Source organism: Paramormyrops kingsleyae, chromosome 23 (genome assembly GCF_048594095.1).
Source record: "Paramormyrops kingsleyae isolate MSU_618 chromosome 23, PKINGS_0.4, whole genome shotgun sequence".
NCBI classification, from domain to species: domain Eukaryota; kingdom Metazoa; phylum Chordata; class Actinopteri; order Osteoglossiformes; family Mormyridae; genus Paramormyrops; species Paramormyrops kingsleyae.
Window position 1 is genome coordinate 21,843,547 of NC_132819.1, and position 17,531 is coordinate 21,861,077.

Below are 17,531 nucleotides of genomic sequence, written 5' to 3' on the forward strand. Positions count from 1 at the left end.
AAACAGATGGCATGAAAGCTCACGCTAAAATATCACGCTAAAGGGTCTGAGGAGCTGGCATAAAAGTATAAAGAGGGCGAACAAGCCGATAAGCGAGAATACATTCCTGTCTGGTAACCATTACAAAGGCATCCAGAGACCAAGGCCGTCGCCGTCAGGGCCTGTTTTGAAAGGTGAGAAGAGAGACAGCCTTTGACGATCCTTATCTGAAGGTCTCACTCACCTGAACCAGATGAGGAGGGCAGGGCAGGGCAGGACAACCCTTCACCCCCAAGCCCAGGTTGCTCATTCTTGGTCTACCGGAACAACATTCAGTTGTTCCACCAACTTTCATTGTGATTCTTCTCAGTCTACCTGAACCAGGCTGAGCTTTGCCAGGTATGCCCGCACCCTCCCTGGGCCATTCTTAATCTTCCAGAACCAATCTGAATTCTGTCACGACAACGTTTTCCATATTGGTCCCACTCAATTTACCAGAACCAGGATAACACCACCCCATGTTGGCGTTTCTCGCGCTGGCTTGAAACCACATGAAGATCTACCTTTGCAACTCTCACCCTCATTTTCCCCTGGTCCACTTGGACCAGAGAGAACTCTGCTGGAAGCAGGAGGGAGCAATCATTCACCAAGACACGCCACCTCGGCCTGTCAGATAAATGGAAAACACATGGCCAAGCCCGCATTGGTGCGGATGCTTTTTTTCGACTGACGTTTGCCCTGTTTTTATCTGCTGTACAGTGCAGACACAAAGGAATCCTCACTTTGCCATCTGATGTGGGACAGGCAGAGATAGATTCCAGCATACTTCTGGGAGCTTTCTAGAATCTTGAAAGTGTAATTGAATCTGCAATCTGTGATGCTGTCATCAGGTCTTGACTGAATCTTCTGCTCTGTGCATTCAGTTCAACCCGAAGATCTGACAACAGATCTGGACCCCCTGCTATTCCACATATCTGTTCGATCCCCCCCACCCATCTGATCAAACTTTACTTGAAGAGCATAATTACCAAGGGTAACGATGGGTACGGAAGAAGTGTGGGAACCTCTGGGCGTAGCTGACAACAGTCACACAGACAGCCAATGAAATGCAAACACCTGTCTACCTCGTATCGTCTACAACTCGATCATTCAGATTGCATCGAAGATCACCAGAAAGGCAGCTTTTAAGCCCAGCATTACTTTGTCCTGTCGATCAATAGAATACTTTAAACTGTTAGTTTACTTTGCTGGTTCCTGTTAGGTTAAACGTTTCCTCACTGCCTCATGTCCGCCTTCACTGTTTGCCTCGCTTCACCCTGCCTCCACGCACAAGATCTTTCTCCTGTTTCTAGGCCTTCTAGGGTACAAATGTGTACAAATAAAAGGCCTCACCGGTGAGATCACAGGTCAAATCACACAAGGTTTCCAACTGGGGGGGGTCATGTTTACTATTATATTTTCCCTATTATTATACACCCGGAATTGAAAACAACCGAACCGGGACTGACTCACGGCTGCTCCGGCCCCAACTACAGGAAGGAGAGAAGAGGAATTCCTTTGATGCCGGTAATTATCGAGGACGCAGCTTTCAGGGATACAAATAAAAATCCTTAATACACTGAATGCCTTCTGCCTCCTGTGCGGAACACGCAAGCACCTAAAGGCTATTTTTCTCCCTGGCTTAGCATAAAGGGATTGTGGACGACAAGGAAAAGGAAGGGCTTGTTTAGCAGCTAGTCAGGGCTGGAGCTCGGTATAGTAAGATTGTACATTGGGGGAAATTGACTACAGCTGTATGCAGGAGGCTGGGGGGGTGATGGTGGCTGATGTCAGGAACTGCGAGTTGAAGGTAAAAGGAAGGGGAGGGGAACTTGGGCTACAGCGAGGTGCAGAGCAAAATGGGGGTAAGAAAGGAGGTGGTATCCCTGGCACGCTGACACCAGGATGGCATCCGCGCCTCGGGCATAACAAGCCTACCCCGGTCTCCCTGGTGGGGATGTCAACACGCCAAAACAGGTGCTCGAATGGTGTCTGCCTCTGATTCCGAGACAGAACACAAGGGCTCGGTCTCCCTCGCAAGTCGAAACCGGCCACCGCCCTGTTAGAGAAGTACTGCCCGACTGTCAGCGCTACACAGCGGCAGGAAGTGACCTCGTCGGCCTTGCAGAGCGAATCCACCCGAACCGCAAGTCATTTCACCGAACCCAAGTGTTTACATGTATATTCGGCTGTTCATTTGAGTTTCATCCAAAGAAAACTGCACTTATCGGTTTACATAGATGTAATTAGAGAAATTAAAAATAAGTATATCACTCATTGACAACGACTAGGTCACAAATCCACATCCTTAGGCAACGTGCTGTATTAGCTTCAGGCTAATATGTCTGCACTCTAATGTAGTCAACTCTTGACAACGTATGTTCATTATTTAAAATGCAGTTAAATCTGATAATACATCAACAGGCACTGCGATATAAACCAAATGGGACAGAAATGTTGAGTGAGGTATATGTGTCGGTGTGGGCTGATTTTTTTTTTAATGAATGGAAACTATTAAGAACCCATCTGTGTGATTTATGCGGCAAAATTAACATTAGGCCCTCTAAATCTGTGTGGTTCACCACCCAGTTTGCGCCCTCCTACTTCGGGCCTGAGCCTTTGCAGAGTATGCAGCTCAAAGTGTCAGGAATCCCTCTGAGCCTCCCCCCCCCCATCCCCCCCCCCGGCAGAAGCAGGAGGCACCTATTATCCAGCTAAAGACACAATGGCAATTCATCAAAATCGTTCATTTTCTCACTTCTATGGCCTACATCCGATGCAACATGTTTCCAGTATGGTGCTTGACAGGTTGATGGAGAAAATCCATAACTTGGTGTGGAAGACCTCAGGTGGTACAGCAGCCTTCCCCGGGGGCTAAACCTCATGTTAGATCTTCTCACTTCCAAATTGGTGTGTAATGCTCACCAGCCCATTTTAGCCATCCCAAACATGTATGTATGCAGTCACAATTTACCACACTCCTTTGCCAAGTCTGTAGGTTATATATCTGAAAATATATGTAAATTTGTTGTGCTACCGTGTTGAATTACATATATGTGAAAAAAAGCCAAGTCTTTAATCTACTTCTGGCACAACTTCATAAAATACCACAAACCTAAGTGAAACAACTGAATACTGTTTCACTTTGTTCAAACTGTAAGATCAACACATGCAGATAATTTTTTGTTTGTAGAAATCTACTGCTTTCTGCTTTTGCTCAGCTACATAATCTGGTTGACAGGACCCTTGAGCCAGGCCCTGAACTCAAAATCATGCAATAATAGTTATTTCATGGATGAGACACATGGTATACCAACAAGGATCACAACCAAAAATCAGCTGCCAACCAGAGAAAGATTATCTCTTATCTGAACTTTGATAAGCATTGTCTGAGCTTGCACACTTAAACCCTTTGCTTGAGGAGAAACACACCCCATGGTTACCTTGGTGACAGGCATCTCCTTGGACTTAGTCTCAAACAGGTGCTCCAGCTTGGATGTGTCCACCTTGACTGGTTCCATTTTGGCCCACAGTGAATCCCGGTAGCGTTTATGGTTCCGGAATGAGAAGTCAGCTGCCCTCACCTCACTCCAGAACAGCCGAATGGTTTTCTTTTTCTTATGGAAGACTGGAGGTTCACCACGAGCAAACTGTGGGGAGCCCAGGTGGGGCTGTAGGGGAGGGGCAGGGGTGGAGGACGGTGGTGGAGGTGGAAATCTCATGCCGGGGATAAGGGGAGGCGGCGGGCAGCCGAAAAGCGGGGGAGGAGGCGGCAGGATGGAGAAGGTTGGAGGTGGGGGTGGCGGTGGAAGCCCCTCCCCCGATCCCATCACACTGCCAGTGTCCAAGATATCCGCGTCATCCTCCTCACCGAGGTCCGTGAAGTCCATGTCCCTGATTCGGAGCTCCCGTGGGTTGGTCATCAGCTGGTCCCAGATGTAATCTGACTCCTTTTTGGGCGGCAGGGGGGCAAGTGCAGGCTTCTCTGTTGTCAACTGTTTCTCAGAACTTTCTGGCAATGGCGGCGACACCAGTCCCTTGACCAGGTCTCCGAACTTCTCTGCGAAGGCCCGGACGCTGCCCTGGTTATCTACATTCAAAGTGTCCACGTCCTTCCCGTTCTCATCATGACAGCTGTCCCCCATGCTGGACGTCCTGTTGGACTGTGCAGGTGGGGTCGAGTCCTCGTTCTCCTGGCCCTTCTCCTTCTCGCTCTCCTCTTCTTCCTCTTCTTCGTCATTCTCCAGAGGCTTCTTGTTCTGTGCATACAGCATGTCTAGCATGAAGCGCTTGCTGGTGAGGATGGTGTTGCACTGTTCATTCACATCCACGTCCTTAATTCCCTGTGTCCACTGTCCTGCTGGTTTGAAGGAACAAAGATGCCTTAATTTAGTTATGCATGACTTTGGTTATAACACGAGCATTTCTGTGTAGGACATCTCCACGCCTCCTCCCACCTGTTTCATGGCTGCTATTGAGTCTCTCCTCCCGTTCCAAAGTGCTGCTGGCAGAGGAGATACTGGAGGCCGAGCAGTTATCTTTCTCATTCACCTCCTCATTTTGCCGCTCCTTCTCACTCAAGACGGCGCTGTCCTCAGTCTCACGTTCAGGCGAGGCCTCCTGATCAGCCTCCAAATCTGCTTCCCCACTCCTTTCGTTCACAGCACCTGTCCCGTCTCCATCTTTGGATCTGAACTCACCGTCTTCCTCTTCCTCCTCCTGGTCTGGTTCCTGCTCACCCTCGAGTCCTGAGGCTGAAACCTCTGGCTCCACATCTAATGAGGCTTCAGTTTCCCCTTCAGCAATTGAATCGGCTTCACCAGCTGTTTCTGGAAAGATTAAAGATTAAAATGTTATAGAATAACGATTCAAATGTTGTAACAGCTATTTACAAGATAACCCAAAGAAGTCCATTATTTTCAAGTCTAACAGACAGTTTCTTCACTCCTTGATTACCATGGAAACAAAGTCAGTAGCTGTCTCCCTGTGTACATTTCTTGGATACCAGCACTATCAGATTGGAGAGCACTGGGTGCACTTCATGAAGAAGATTGACTATTTCAAGAACTTTATTGTCTCTTACATATAACTCAAGCCACATTCCACAACAATGTCAGAGCTTTTTTTTGAGCATAAGCACCTTCTTGATGCTATTGTCTTAGCCAATCTAATGCAAAATTCCAAAATCCGGGTTGACGGCACATTTTTTGATATGTATGTTCACACGCAATGAGCCACTAAAATGATATGGTTGAGAAAACAATGGATAGTTGCGGGCTCGGGAACCACGCTTTGTTTGTTTACATTCTCGGAGCCTTTCTGCTGACAGTGGTCTGCAATCTCATAGGTCTTTGACGCTCATAAATCGGATTATTAAATCTCGCCGTCATTTCAGACAGACCTGACCTCAGATGCAGAGGGTCTGGTTTAGGTGATGTAAGCGCTCCCCCCCTTCACATCTGGCAGATGGGTGACACGCAAGGGGGGGGGGGGGGCTGTGAAGTCTATAATAAATCTGGCTTTAGATGTAAAGGTTCATCTGGTCCATGTGTTTAAGACTGAGAATGGGGGCTGTCCTTCCAAGTGTCTGATTCGACCGAGCACAAAGGCTGTACATCATAGGAGTCTGGGTTGAAGTGGATGCGTTTAATGTGGGAAGGGGAGGCTAAAGATGTTCTCCAATTGCTCCTTCACAGACCCTGTCTTAAAACCTCTGGCACAGGATTGAAGAAGGAACCACCACTACCACCTAAGGGAAAGAAGAGGCTTAATTCTCTGAAGTGGAGGCGTGATAGATCTTGCTGGTGGCTTTGCTGAAACCTCACATAGTAGGTTCTTGCATTCCTTTCATGCTTCTCGTTGGGTTTTTGTGGCTAGGGCTGGAGCACGACACATTCAGACAGGTGGACACATTCAGGCGGATTTCAGCCCAAGCTACACCAGTGGGTGTGGCATCGTCTTACGTTTTGGAAACTCTCACTCTGAAACCTTAGTCCCTTGATATTTCAGGCACGTAAAAAATCCGCCCTGTGCGTGGGGATTTCTTCCTTTAAGCACCTTTTCATCTGTCTCAGCTGAAGAAGTTCACAAACAAGATACATGGACCAATGCAAATTAAACTGTAACACTTAGAGTCGCATGTCTTGATGTCGTATTCATCATTGCTCGCTTCTAAACCCAATGTGCAAGAGCTAACTGGGCCAGTCGAAGAAAGTAATTGGTCCAGTATGATCCCAATAGGCACTTGATCGCAGTCCATCTTGAGTTTGTCAGTATATGTGTAGGTGAGTAAACCATGTAGTAGAATAGAGATTCAAGAAGGTTGCTTTGGAGTCAACGAGCACCTGCCTTTACGACCAGGCAGACTTCATTGTTCCCCGATTCCCAATGGACACCATTGGCCGTCATAAGTAAATACAACTACCACGAGAGGGTATGTAATGAGCATCCCCACCACTACAGCTGTGGACTCCCAGAAGACGCTGACATCACAACAGCTTTGGTGAGGAAACACCAAAGAACAGGCTGAGGGAACAGGGCTGGTCAGCATCAGGACATGTATGCTGTCAGACTCTATTTCTGCTTGGTTAAGATGAGCTTTGGCTTTTCTGAGTCCCTCTTCTTTTTGCTAAGGGAATTAATTCCTAATGTTCAGAATTCTAATCACAGGCAATATGTTACTAATAAGTCTGTATGAAACACTGAGGTCCTACGAGACCATGGAGAGGAAGAGAGGGAGAGTGTAGACTGATGATGTAGATAATGATGGAAATTAAATACTGGCAGTGTCTTGCTAGAACATCTCTAAAATCACCATTCTGGCATGTCTGTGCTCAAAGCCTAATTCCAGGAGTACGAGGCGTTTAGTATCCTGTCGAGAGTAAACCCGTCCCTCTCTGGAATTGATACCGTCTGGTGTGCAAACCGATGACTTGGAGAATGTATACAACAGAGTAGCATGTGGATCGCTAGAGTGCTCAGGTAGCAAGCTGGTTACTTCATGCTGGTTAGATTACTGTGGGCCTTTGAGATAACAGAGATCAGGTTTTCTCTTGCAGCTGAAACGTTATGCGGTTGGGTTAAGAGGTATGTCTAAACTGTAACACTGCATGACTGTGCACGTGGATGTATGCACCCTGTGATGGACTGGCATCCTGTCCAGGGTGTACCCCAGCCTCGAGCCCCATGATGCATGGAAAACAGGCTCGGTTAGAAGATGCTTGCATAAAGAAAAGTTGGGATTTCTACCCTGTCTGCAGTGCTGTTGGTTCTATACCTCAACCATGAAGGTGCATGCAGAAGTCAGTTGTTGCCATGCCTGCATATACAAGGTGAAAGACAGTGCTTAGCCAACGCAGCCTATTACCCAAATACAGGCTTCATCAGCTGCTATCCTGGCTATGGACACGCGGCAGTGAGCAGTAGCTGGATTTTTACTCTGGACCACCGAAAGAGGAGAAACACGTCCTCTGTACCTGCTCTACACGTTTATTAATGCACTCCAAGGAAGCAGCTTTGTTCTGCCACGCTGCCCTTCACGGCAGCAAACAAGAAATCCAACGTCACGTTTCTGTACGCATCATACGTATATGGGCCTTCATACCTAAAGTCTCGAGAACTGATAGCTAGACTGATAGCTCTTACAGATGCACTGTAATACCTGTTGTATTATCTAAAACACACTTCATAGGACCCCGTCTGTCTCACCTCTCTCTGAAGGCAGGCCAGCGGTGGGCGGAGTCTCCGACTCTTCCTGTGACTCGATGGATGACGGTGTGGTGCTCCGGGACGACCCGCCGCCACGAGTCGGGCTCAGGCTCAGGTTCAGCTCACCGCGACCCTTGGGGGGCACCTTCACCCGCTCCCGCTCGTACTCCTCAGCGGCGATCCGCTCCACGTGCTTGTACCTGTCAGGCAGGCGGGTGATCTTTCAGGGGGGGTTAAACCCAGGGAGAGCAAGAGGGATGGTTTGGACAGGGGCATCCTTCCAGGGGAGGAGTCAGCTGGCCCCCCTCAAACATTCTCAGTTAGCCAAAAAAAAAGGTGACACCCGAGTCACACCCAGTCCCAGTCCCAGTCCCAGTCCGGGTGCCTCCTGCTCTGTCCGTTTGCCTCCCTTCATCCAAAAACCCTTCACAGTCTCTCTCTTCTCTCGAACGGTGCTATTTTCACCGACGGAGAAAATACAAGAAAGAGAGAGAGAGAAAAAAAAGGAAAGAAGCCTGCTTTGCTTCCCAGTAGGAAGGAGAAACATCAGAGGTAAATCAGCGTAACCTTTTCAAGATGTGGTGTCTATCGCATAAGTCTGCGGGCACTCACCAGCAAACCCGGACTCCTTCCAGAACGGCAAGGGGGGAGCTCACCATGGGTCTTATATATTTAGAAATGGACATGGGGGGGGGGGGGGGACTTCTGTATTCACTGCTCATTACCCTAAGTTGGCTTTTTTGACTTTGAGTGAAACTGGAAACCAGTCTATCGCTGACTTTGCGGTCTGAGGCCGGCTTATCTGCTCTTCACTGGAACTGGCGAACACACGCATACGCACTTCACAAACGCACGCACACACATTTCTCACAAAACAGGAACGCAAAAACCCTGGCTGCAGGCTACTGCGTTTTCTACATTAATTAGAACGGGCCGGTACGTGAACGGGTAACACTTGTTAAGAAATTAACTGACTCTGAATCAAAGCGAGGCAATCTGCATCTGTCAGTAATTAACAGGCCAGCCCCTGACACGAAGTGATCTGAAATATGAATCATCTCCAGATGCACTGAACGAGACTTCCTTTCCTTTCTTTACCGTCTCGCAGAACATCGACGTCGTTACGAAGTGGGAGGCAGCCAGAGCAGGGCATCTCACCGGGGGGGAGGGGGGGGTATGGGGGGGAGCCCTCGGATCTATGCTTTTCAGTTTAAAGCGAATTGGGTAAACATCCTGCTAATTTGCCCCCCCCCCCCGCCCTGGTGCTACATGGAGATCTCTCGGGCACCCAGATCACTTCCAAGGCTCTCACACATCGGGGTCTCCTGCTCGCTAAACATCTCAATGTCCGACAGGACCGCCAAGGCCCCCAACACCTATATTTCACCGGGGGCTATAAGGCGTCCCGGCATCCAAACATCTGCTGTCTATTTTACCAGCAGAAAAAAAAAGCAGCGCGTTTGCTCTGTGTTTGGATAGAAGCCGATAGCCTTTAGATAAAAAAATAAAACGGGTAAGAATCGGATGGTGAGGACTAAAAATACTCATAGCAAGCACTAAAAAGACTCAGATGACGACTACTAAAAACACATGGGTGGTGAGTAGTAAAAATACTCAGATGTAGCGTAATAAAAATACTCAGATGGCGAGTAGTAAAAATACTCAGATGGCGAATAGTAAAAATACTAGCGTGACCACAATATACATGCTCACTTGAAGGCCGTCATAAAGTTTTTGCATCCAGCGTGACAGTCATTTCTGTTAGCGCCACTATAGTTGCCGACCAGATGGAAGGATCGGGCTTGCGTTCGACTGGCAGAAGGGGGCTCATGGTCTCTCTCACAGACATATCTCCTTTAAAAGAGGCATTAGCTTTGATGTAGGAGCAAGAGGAGGATATTTCGGCCCTTGTGCCCCCCCCCCCCCCCCACCTCACCACAGCAGTCTTCTTCCAAAGTGGTTTTAATCAGAAACTCGAAAGCATCTGTCTTAAATGGCCAATGAAATTGGCCCGGATTATTTGTAAACACTTCAAACAGGCTGGCTGACTCCGGCCAACACGGGTCATGCACCGGCCCGGAAATAGGACCAGGTTCGAGGCAGAACCGAGGTCAGCTGATGGGGGAAGCAGAGGAGGTGTGGAGCAAGCGAGGGGGAGACAGAGGGAGGTGAGCTGGGAGAAACCGAGAGATGACCCAGGGAAGGCCAAGGGGGGGGGGGGGGGGGTCGGGTGAGAGAGCTTCAGAAAGAGACCCAGTATTCCGGAAGGCAGCCGAAGGGAGAAGAGTCTGAGGCTGAGAAAGCTGGGGAGGCGCAGGTCCTTAACGGAGGGACCTGAAACGAAAGCCAAACACCTCAGGCTCTCCGTCCAGCCTGCTTAGCCGTCACACTACCTGGCCTCCCACCTTGCATCATTTCCTGTCACGTAATATATTGCCCCAGAGAGGCGATAACAATTAAGAGCAGACACATGCTAAACAACATCTGGCACTGTGTTAATACAGCAGCTGAGGGCCGATGGTTCCATATGGCACCAGTGTTAAAAACATGCCAGACATCCATAAATTACAGTGACCTTCCGATGGGGGATGAAGCTAGCGCTAATGCTAATGACGCCCCTCCCACCCCAGCAGAAATCGATCAGATGCACTCGTTTGTAATCAAATTCCTCACAGCTGCCTGAGGAAATTTAACAGGCAGCTTCTTTACGTACGAAAACTGGGAAAATGTAACTGTAGCCCTTGTGTAGCATTCCAAGTAAGCAAGGACTATAAATACCGTCTGGCTTTTCCGGGAAGGGTTAAGCCTGTAAAACGCTGAACTTCTCGTGCAAAACAACACATCAAAGATCCCGGAGGTCTTTAGCGCACCTGCTACGACAGCGGGCAACGGCGCTGAACTGACGAAAAAGTACATTTAGTGAAATGAATAGAATAATTTCCCCAAAACTATGAGAGCACCTAAATCCGTAACACACAAAAGAAGCTGAATAATTTACTGTCGGAAGAATACGGTCAATAAAACCATAAATTAAAAATATGACTAGAAAAATGGTTTTAGTTCTGCTCTTCTTCAAGGGAGAGAGACAGGGAAAAAATGCTTTTGGACTTTAAAGCAAGTTTCCACCTGAAAATAATTATCCACTCGTGAGCCGGGGGCGTGCGGTCAGAGTTGCTCTGCTGTGGACCGTCCGCTGGAGACCGGGTCACTGCGGACCTGCTGTGCTGTGTTTCACGCTTCTGCGGTGCTCTGCCGTGATCTCTGGTGAGGTGTTGCCATGCTTTTGGACAGACGGGGATTGCGCTCCTGCCCACGTGATCACCACACTGTACAAGTTTTTTTTGTGTTGTGGTTCAGTGGTTACAAAGGTCTCTTAAGGCTTTTAGCATCTGTTAGTCCCGATAGGCTTGTCTTTGTGTGTATGCGTGTGCCCCCTTTAATACCTCGGTTGTCACGGCTGAGGACTGCAGAAGGTTGCAGGTTCAAATCCCGTAGTCGGCAGAGTGTTTTCACTACTGGGCCCTTGAGCAACGTTCTTACCACCCAATTGCTCCAGGGACTGGTTGACCCTGCGTGTCTCTGTTGTACATCATTTCCATTAAAAGCATCTGCCTAAATGAGCATCTGTGTATGTCGCTCTGTGGAGCCTCACACTCTTCCTCACCTCTCCTCCCTTGCATGCCTTGCTTCTTCCATCTTGTCTGCAAAGTCCCGGCTGAAAGGAGACAGTGAGGAGGCGTCATGTAAAGCAAACCGCACTTTTAGTCACTCATGGGATGTTTTATGGGACCAGATCGGCAGAAGGTCCAGCAGCTTCTTCTGGGGGCCCAAATTCACCTGAAGCGGTTCCTCTCCTCGCGCTCGATGCGGAGCAGCCGCTCCTCCCTCTCCACCCGCCGGCGCTCCCGCTCGGCCGCCAGGGACTCCTGGTGCTGCCGGTACGAGGAGGACAGCAAGTTCCCCATGACCGCCCTGTGTGGATCGGAGGCAGAGGATAAGAGGCAGAACATTAGCACAGAACCCCCTTGAAGAACACCAACCACCATATATTGTCTCTAGCATCATTTCTGATTAGGTCTTTCATAAGAAAGGCATCATAAAATTCTACCCCTTTCCAGCGCTCACTTCCACCCTTAAAGCCGTTCCAGTGTCTGTTAAATGTTACAGTGGTAGAACACAAATGCCCCTTCTGGGGTATGAACCAGTGACCTTCAGGATCCAAGTCCTCGACCTCCACCCTGCCTGCTGTATTCAAACGAGGTTCCACTTATTCCCACTGTAGTAACCATGTGGTGGGAAAAAAAACCATCCCTGAAAGCCAAGCTAGGGGGCCATAAATATACATGGCTAGAGGGGGGGGTTTCTCTTCCAAAAGTCACCTCGAATACATTTCAATAGAGAGACCGGTCAGAAGTTCAACGTGTTAAAGTTACGTCTCTGCGCCTGGCCGACAGCGGGAGAGAGCCGCAGAGGCTTGGAGTCAGGGACCCCCTAATGGGGGTGGCAGGGCTGCCGGAGGAGGGATCAGAGGTGCGTGGAAACAAAATAATCGCACCGAGCCGCAAAAATCGGGGCAATTGGGGTACATCGTAAAAACGTCAATGTTTCACTGCCTTCATGGCGTCGCTCTAATGAGGAGTTTTCCGCAACGAGAATGTTCACTTGAAGCGAGACCTCTAAGAGCAGCGTGTCGAGATGCAATAGTTTCAGCTGAGAGTAAATGGAATGGTCAGAGGGCGCAAAAAATGCATCCTGTGCTTTAACATTTAACCTTGTCATGAAGCCAGTGAGCTTCAATCATCTGAAGCTCATCTGACTACAGTAGTTGGAAGATCACCCAGCTAGCCGTCAGAAGCTTACCAGATACAGTCATTAAAAGCTCACTCATATATGGTTATCTGAAGCTTATGCAGAGACTGGGGTTCGAGGCTCATCCTCCTTCATCGATCATCTACAGATGGTGCTATTTCCAGTGGCCTGTCATCTACAGTCTGAGCACGGCAATGGAAAGCTGGTTAGGCAAAGGGCATCCACCCACCCACCTGTCATTGTTGGACTCCAGTGATGGAGACACTGACGTCCCATAGCGGGTGGTAGGCGTGGGGGGGGGGCTGAGCGCGGAGTAGGACCTGCAAGGGGAGGGGCCGCTGACGCCAGGGTGTCTAGACGGAGAGAGAGACGGAGCGAGGGACAGTGACAAAGAGAGAGAGGGGGGAGATTAGGCAATTAGGCAAAATGGAGGATCAAAATGTTCTAGACCTGGGACTGGATTTGGGACCATCTGGCCAGCTAGTACGGGTCAAATACACAAACCGGGGATTTTGATACCGAGACGAGTTAGCACTATCAAAGAGTGAGCAGGTTGGAAACAGGAAAAAGGAATTATGGGTGAAAAGATGGCTGCGTCCATTCTGCCACGAGTGCCGTCTCGCAAATGGTCGTGTGGAAATTACAACCCCACAATAAGCTGTTTTTTTCCGTTGCCGTACAGTGGGCTTCGAAACATACCTTCTCACAAATAAAAAAAACAAACCAAAGTTCATAGCCTTCTGGCAGAAGTTAAGTGGACTAAGAACTCCCAGCCGACGGAAGGAAAAGCTGAATTTATGCTGCACTCGCTGGAGCATGAGAAATCATGAGCTGACGTTACATACATCACGACGGCGTGTAGATGGACTGAGAGACGTGGGGAATCGTTCCCACAGATGGTTCACTTGAGGGGAACAACAAACGAGGCAGATAACACGAGAGCTAGCGCCCCACGCTAATGCTAACGGAGAGGGACTGGGAACGGCCAGCTGCCCCCATTACGATTGTACTGGAAAAGGTCGGGAAGAAAAAAAGGAGCTTAAAAGTCAAACAAAAGTGAGAAGAAACAGACGAAGCATTCGCTGGGTTGCTGGTGGGGGCGGCCGTGCTGTTAGAGCGATGCCAGTGGGGTTGGTACTGAGAGCGGCGGAGCGACAACAGCCCCGTGCTAAATCCCGGCACCAAAAATCTCCAGCTAGCCTCCTCTTCAATTTGCGACATTCTTATAAACACTTTGAAGGGTAACCAAGCCTCAGAGGAACGACGGCTTCATGGTTTGTTTGTGTTTTTTTTCGTCACTGAAGAATTATTCCCCACCACAATGAAAGGCAGATGAGCAGAAGACTTCAAACTCAGGACAATCCGGGTCACTGAATCGCGAGCGTTCCCATTGGCAGCTTGAGTAAAGAGCTTGTGGGTTCTCGGCTGTTTCACGGACATGCTGCTGGTGGACATCAAAGGTGCCGGTGGGTATGTTAACACAGTGCCAGTGGACACATCAAAGGAGCCGGTGGACACATCAAAGGAGCCGGTGGACACATCAACACAGTGCCAGTGGACACATCAAAGGAACTGGTGGACACATCAAAGGAGCCGGTGGACACATCAACACAGTGCCAGTGGACACATCAAAGGTGCTGGTGGGCATGTCAAAGGTGTCAATGGTTACATTAACATGTTGCCAGTGGACACATCAAAGGTGCTGGTGGGCAGAGTGGAAGTTCTAGTGTTAGAGGACATCCCATCCAGTGCTTGGACATCACAATCACTGGAGGAGAGAGGGAGAGGCATCCAGTTTGTCTACCTGCACGCGATCTGTCCAGCCTTGGGCAAAGTGGACGTGACCTCCCCCTCCTCAAAGTCGTAAGAGAAGAGATGGAAGGGGGAGTGCGGGAGGTAGGGCAGGTGCTCCGGCGAGGGGGACACGGCCCCTCGCAGGCAGGGGGCCGCCTCTGACAAGGGCGGGACACTGATGGAAGATTTCCGCTGGGCCAGCAGGGACGCTAGGATGGACGGCTGGGCTGAATCGGGCCAGTCAGGAGGGGAGCGATCCACCGTCCCTTCCTCCTGATCGGGAGCAGTCGCGGCTTCAAAGTCGGCCGCGTCCCCACAGGGCAAACCTGGCTGTGAAATATCCCTGACCGTGTCTAATAATGGAGCCACAGGGACGGCATCGCTGTTGAGAAAAGGATGAAAAGAACAACTGGAAGAAAGGAAAGTGCATGAAGCCTTACAGAGGCATTATGGGCGCTGATGGGAAACAGACAGGCAGTTAAGGGGGATGGTGTCATCACCGGGTTAGAGAGAAGCGAGCTTCAGCGATTGTGATCCTGTAAACTTACAGTGACAAGGAAAGGATCATATTATCCACAAGTTGGGGACCAAAATCAGAAATAAGCAAAGAGATTTTCACCCATCTTATTATTTTTCATATTATATCCAGAATCATTTCTTTTTTGGTGTAGCTGCTGTTCTGTGTAAATTTTACATTTATTAATGGGACACCTGTGCATTAGTGCATCGTAGCAGAGGCAGGAAATGCATAAGGTGATATAATCAAACAACAGAATTGTGCTTCCTACAATTAATTGTTTTTGTTTTTTTTCCAAAAAAATGACCACATTTCGGTTCATCTCTAACTACGTGGCCAGCAGTCTGTGCTGGTATTTAACTGGGAACAACAAGAAACATATAAAAGGTGTTGAGGAGATCAACCAAGTGGCGCTTGGCCAGTCTCACGGGGTCCTGGCTGCCTCCTTGGCTGAGGGATTCCTGCCCCCGACCTCGATCAGGCAGCAGCACCTGCTGGAGGTACTCATGGATACAGCAGGCCCAATGTGGCCACACATGGCCTGAGAAAATCTGTGTCCATGGGCTCCCTGACCAAGAAGACGCTGCAGGACGTCACGTCAACCCAAACGGTCTTTTAGGGAATGCCATTAAATTTTGACAGAAGCGGTGCTTCGCTGCAGGCTTTGCACGACGCGAGGAGGTTAGTCACAGTGATTAGAGAGAAACCCGTGCAAACAGACCTGATGCATGGAGTGCAGGAAATGGACAGAGAAAACAGAGGCTAATCTGGGGAGAAGCAGCATTAGTGAAACAGAGGCTAATCTGGGGAGAAGCAGCATTAGTGAAACAGAGGCTAATCTGGGGAGAAGCAGCGTTAGTGAAACAGAGGCTAATCTGGGGAGAAGCAGCATTAGTGAAACAGAGGCGAGGGCTCGTCACTCTGGGGTGTCCTGAAGTCCTAGAGTACCTGGGAGCACCCAGGCTAGAGGACTCTGCATCCTCCTCATCCTCAGTATTAGGCTCTGTAACCGGAGGGTCATCCTCTCCCTCCTCCTCCTCCTCCTCCTCCTCGTATTCCTCCTCTCTGCATGGTCCGAGGGAAGGACGGATGATGGGGAGGGAGGAGCGAAAGTGACCAACGGGTGGGCCAGATGGAGGGAAAAGAAGGAGAACGGAAGAGATGCAGAGGCAACATGAAAACAAAGCGGGGCAGGTGGGGTCTGGCTGAGAAGGAGAGGGCAGCGTGAATGGAGAACCGGTGCCAACGGGGAAGAATGTGGTGAAGAGAGCCGCTTAAACGGCGTACAGACTTCACACGGGCCTCAGTAGGCAGACTTAACCTCAGATACCATAACGACGTGGGGCAGATGACATCACAGGGGCAAAAAACATGGCACAAATGTATATAAACAAACTTTTTGGCTTATTACCCAGAAGCGATGGCCAAAAATATAACATCAACCTCGCCACATGCCATATCTAGCTTTTTAAACAACCCCCGCAAAGCGAGCGTCCACCATGAGGGGGCAGCGGCTGGATCGGTTTACACTGAATGAGGCTCCCAGGTTTGTTTCCATTTACTGCAGCTTCCTGCCCGCCGCTACGTGATGGTGGCTGCCTCATTCTTCACGTTTTTCCTTTTTTTTTTATGTTAAGCTGCACAATCCCATGCATGCAATGTGCGAGTGATTTGTACCGAGATTCTGGTATTTATATGTTCACATTTTTTTTCGCCTGTGAGAATTTGTTCTGTGGTTGTGACTGAATCTCGGCGCCGTTGCAGACCTAGCCTGCCACACAGGCTCCGGCAATCCGGCGGCACTGGGCCGGGTGCCGCTCTGCAGACGTGCAGCGTTAACATCTCCATTCAATGATTCCCCCCACCCAGTTATCCATTTGCTCTTGACCGCAGTTATTCCCCCCCCCCCCTTTCAGGGAATGCCATTAAATGTAGGGAATGCCCACCTCCCCTGATGAATGGTAAAGCTAACGGGAAAGTAATCCTGAAGCTCCCTCACAGTGAATGAGAACTTCCTCCCTACTGCATGTGTGGGACTAACCACCTGAGTGATGCCCAGGAGCCTCAGCTCACCAGGAATCTGGCCGGGCATCAGCGGGAGCCAGCAGGCAAGGAATTAATTAGACAGGGTGATTAAAACCCCGGATTGGGGCAAGAACAGCGAGACTTTGGCCAGAAGATGAGGGTAACATACCTGGCCTGCCTTCACTCATGTGAGCCCACCAACACTGCCTGTAACTCTGATGTAGATCTCTTCTACAAGGTCATTGTAGAACAAGGCCTCATTAGATTGGTCAGGAAAGTTTTCACATAGTCAATGACTAGCGCTGATGACTAGGCACAGTCGTACCAGCAGTCTGGTCCAACTCCATGACCAAACATGGTCTACTGAAAAACCCGGTCCTACTCTATGACCAAGCCTAGACCCAGCCCCGAATGAATCCCAATGGGCTCCAAATGATTTGTTTACCTCAGATGTTTTAGCAACCATGCATTCTCTCTTGGATAGATTAGATCTCTGGGCTAAGCCTCTGACGTCTTAAGATCCTAGCGGCACACCTGCCTACCCTGCGGGAAAAACTGGTTGATCAGCTAAGCTGGTTGACCAGTATGATAGTTGACCAGCTTAAGGTATATTTTCACATGATGGTTTGATGGTTTAGCTGCTCATACCAGCTTATGATGG

At 49.3% G+C, this 17,531-nt stretch overlaps 1 protein-coding gene across 8 annotated transcripts in view; it reads right to left on the reverse strand.

The window, feature by feature from the left end:
* Positions 1-17,531, reverse strand: part of LOC111846925 (FH1/FH2 domain-containing protein 3-like) — a 90,898-nt gene that overhangs the window by 14,201 nt on the left and 59,166 nt on the right. For 3 of the 8 annotated variants that reach the window (XM_072706144.1, XM_072706146.1, XM_072706147.1), the window contains 8 exons: positions 15,794-15,910; positions 14,339-14,710; positions 12,768-12,887; positions 11,563-11,697; positions 11,390-11,440; positions 7,726-7,925; positions 4,476-4,847; positions 3,462-4,378 (listed from right to left, as the gene is read on the reverse strand). In XM_072706144.1, coding sequence (XP_072562245.1) covers positions 3,462-4,378; positions 4,476-4,847; positions 7,726-7,925; positions 11,390-11,440; positions 11,563-11,697; positions 12,768-12,887; positions 14,339-14,710; positions 15,794-15,910 — 2,284 coding nt within the window. The remainder of the gene's footprint in view (positions 1-3,461; positions 4,379-4,475; positions 4,848-7,725; positions 7,926-11,389; positions 11,441-11,562; positions 11,698-12,767; positions 12,888-14,338; positions 14,711-15,793; positions 15,911-17,531) is intronic. The other 5 variants (XM_023817666.2, XM_023817665.2, XM_072706145.1 and 2 more) reach the window with 4 other exon arrangements.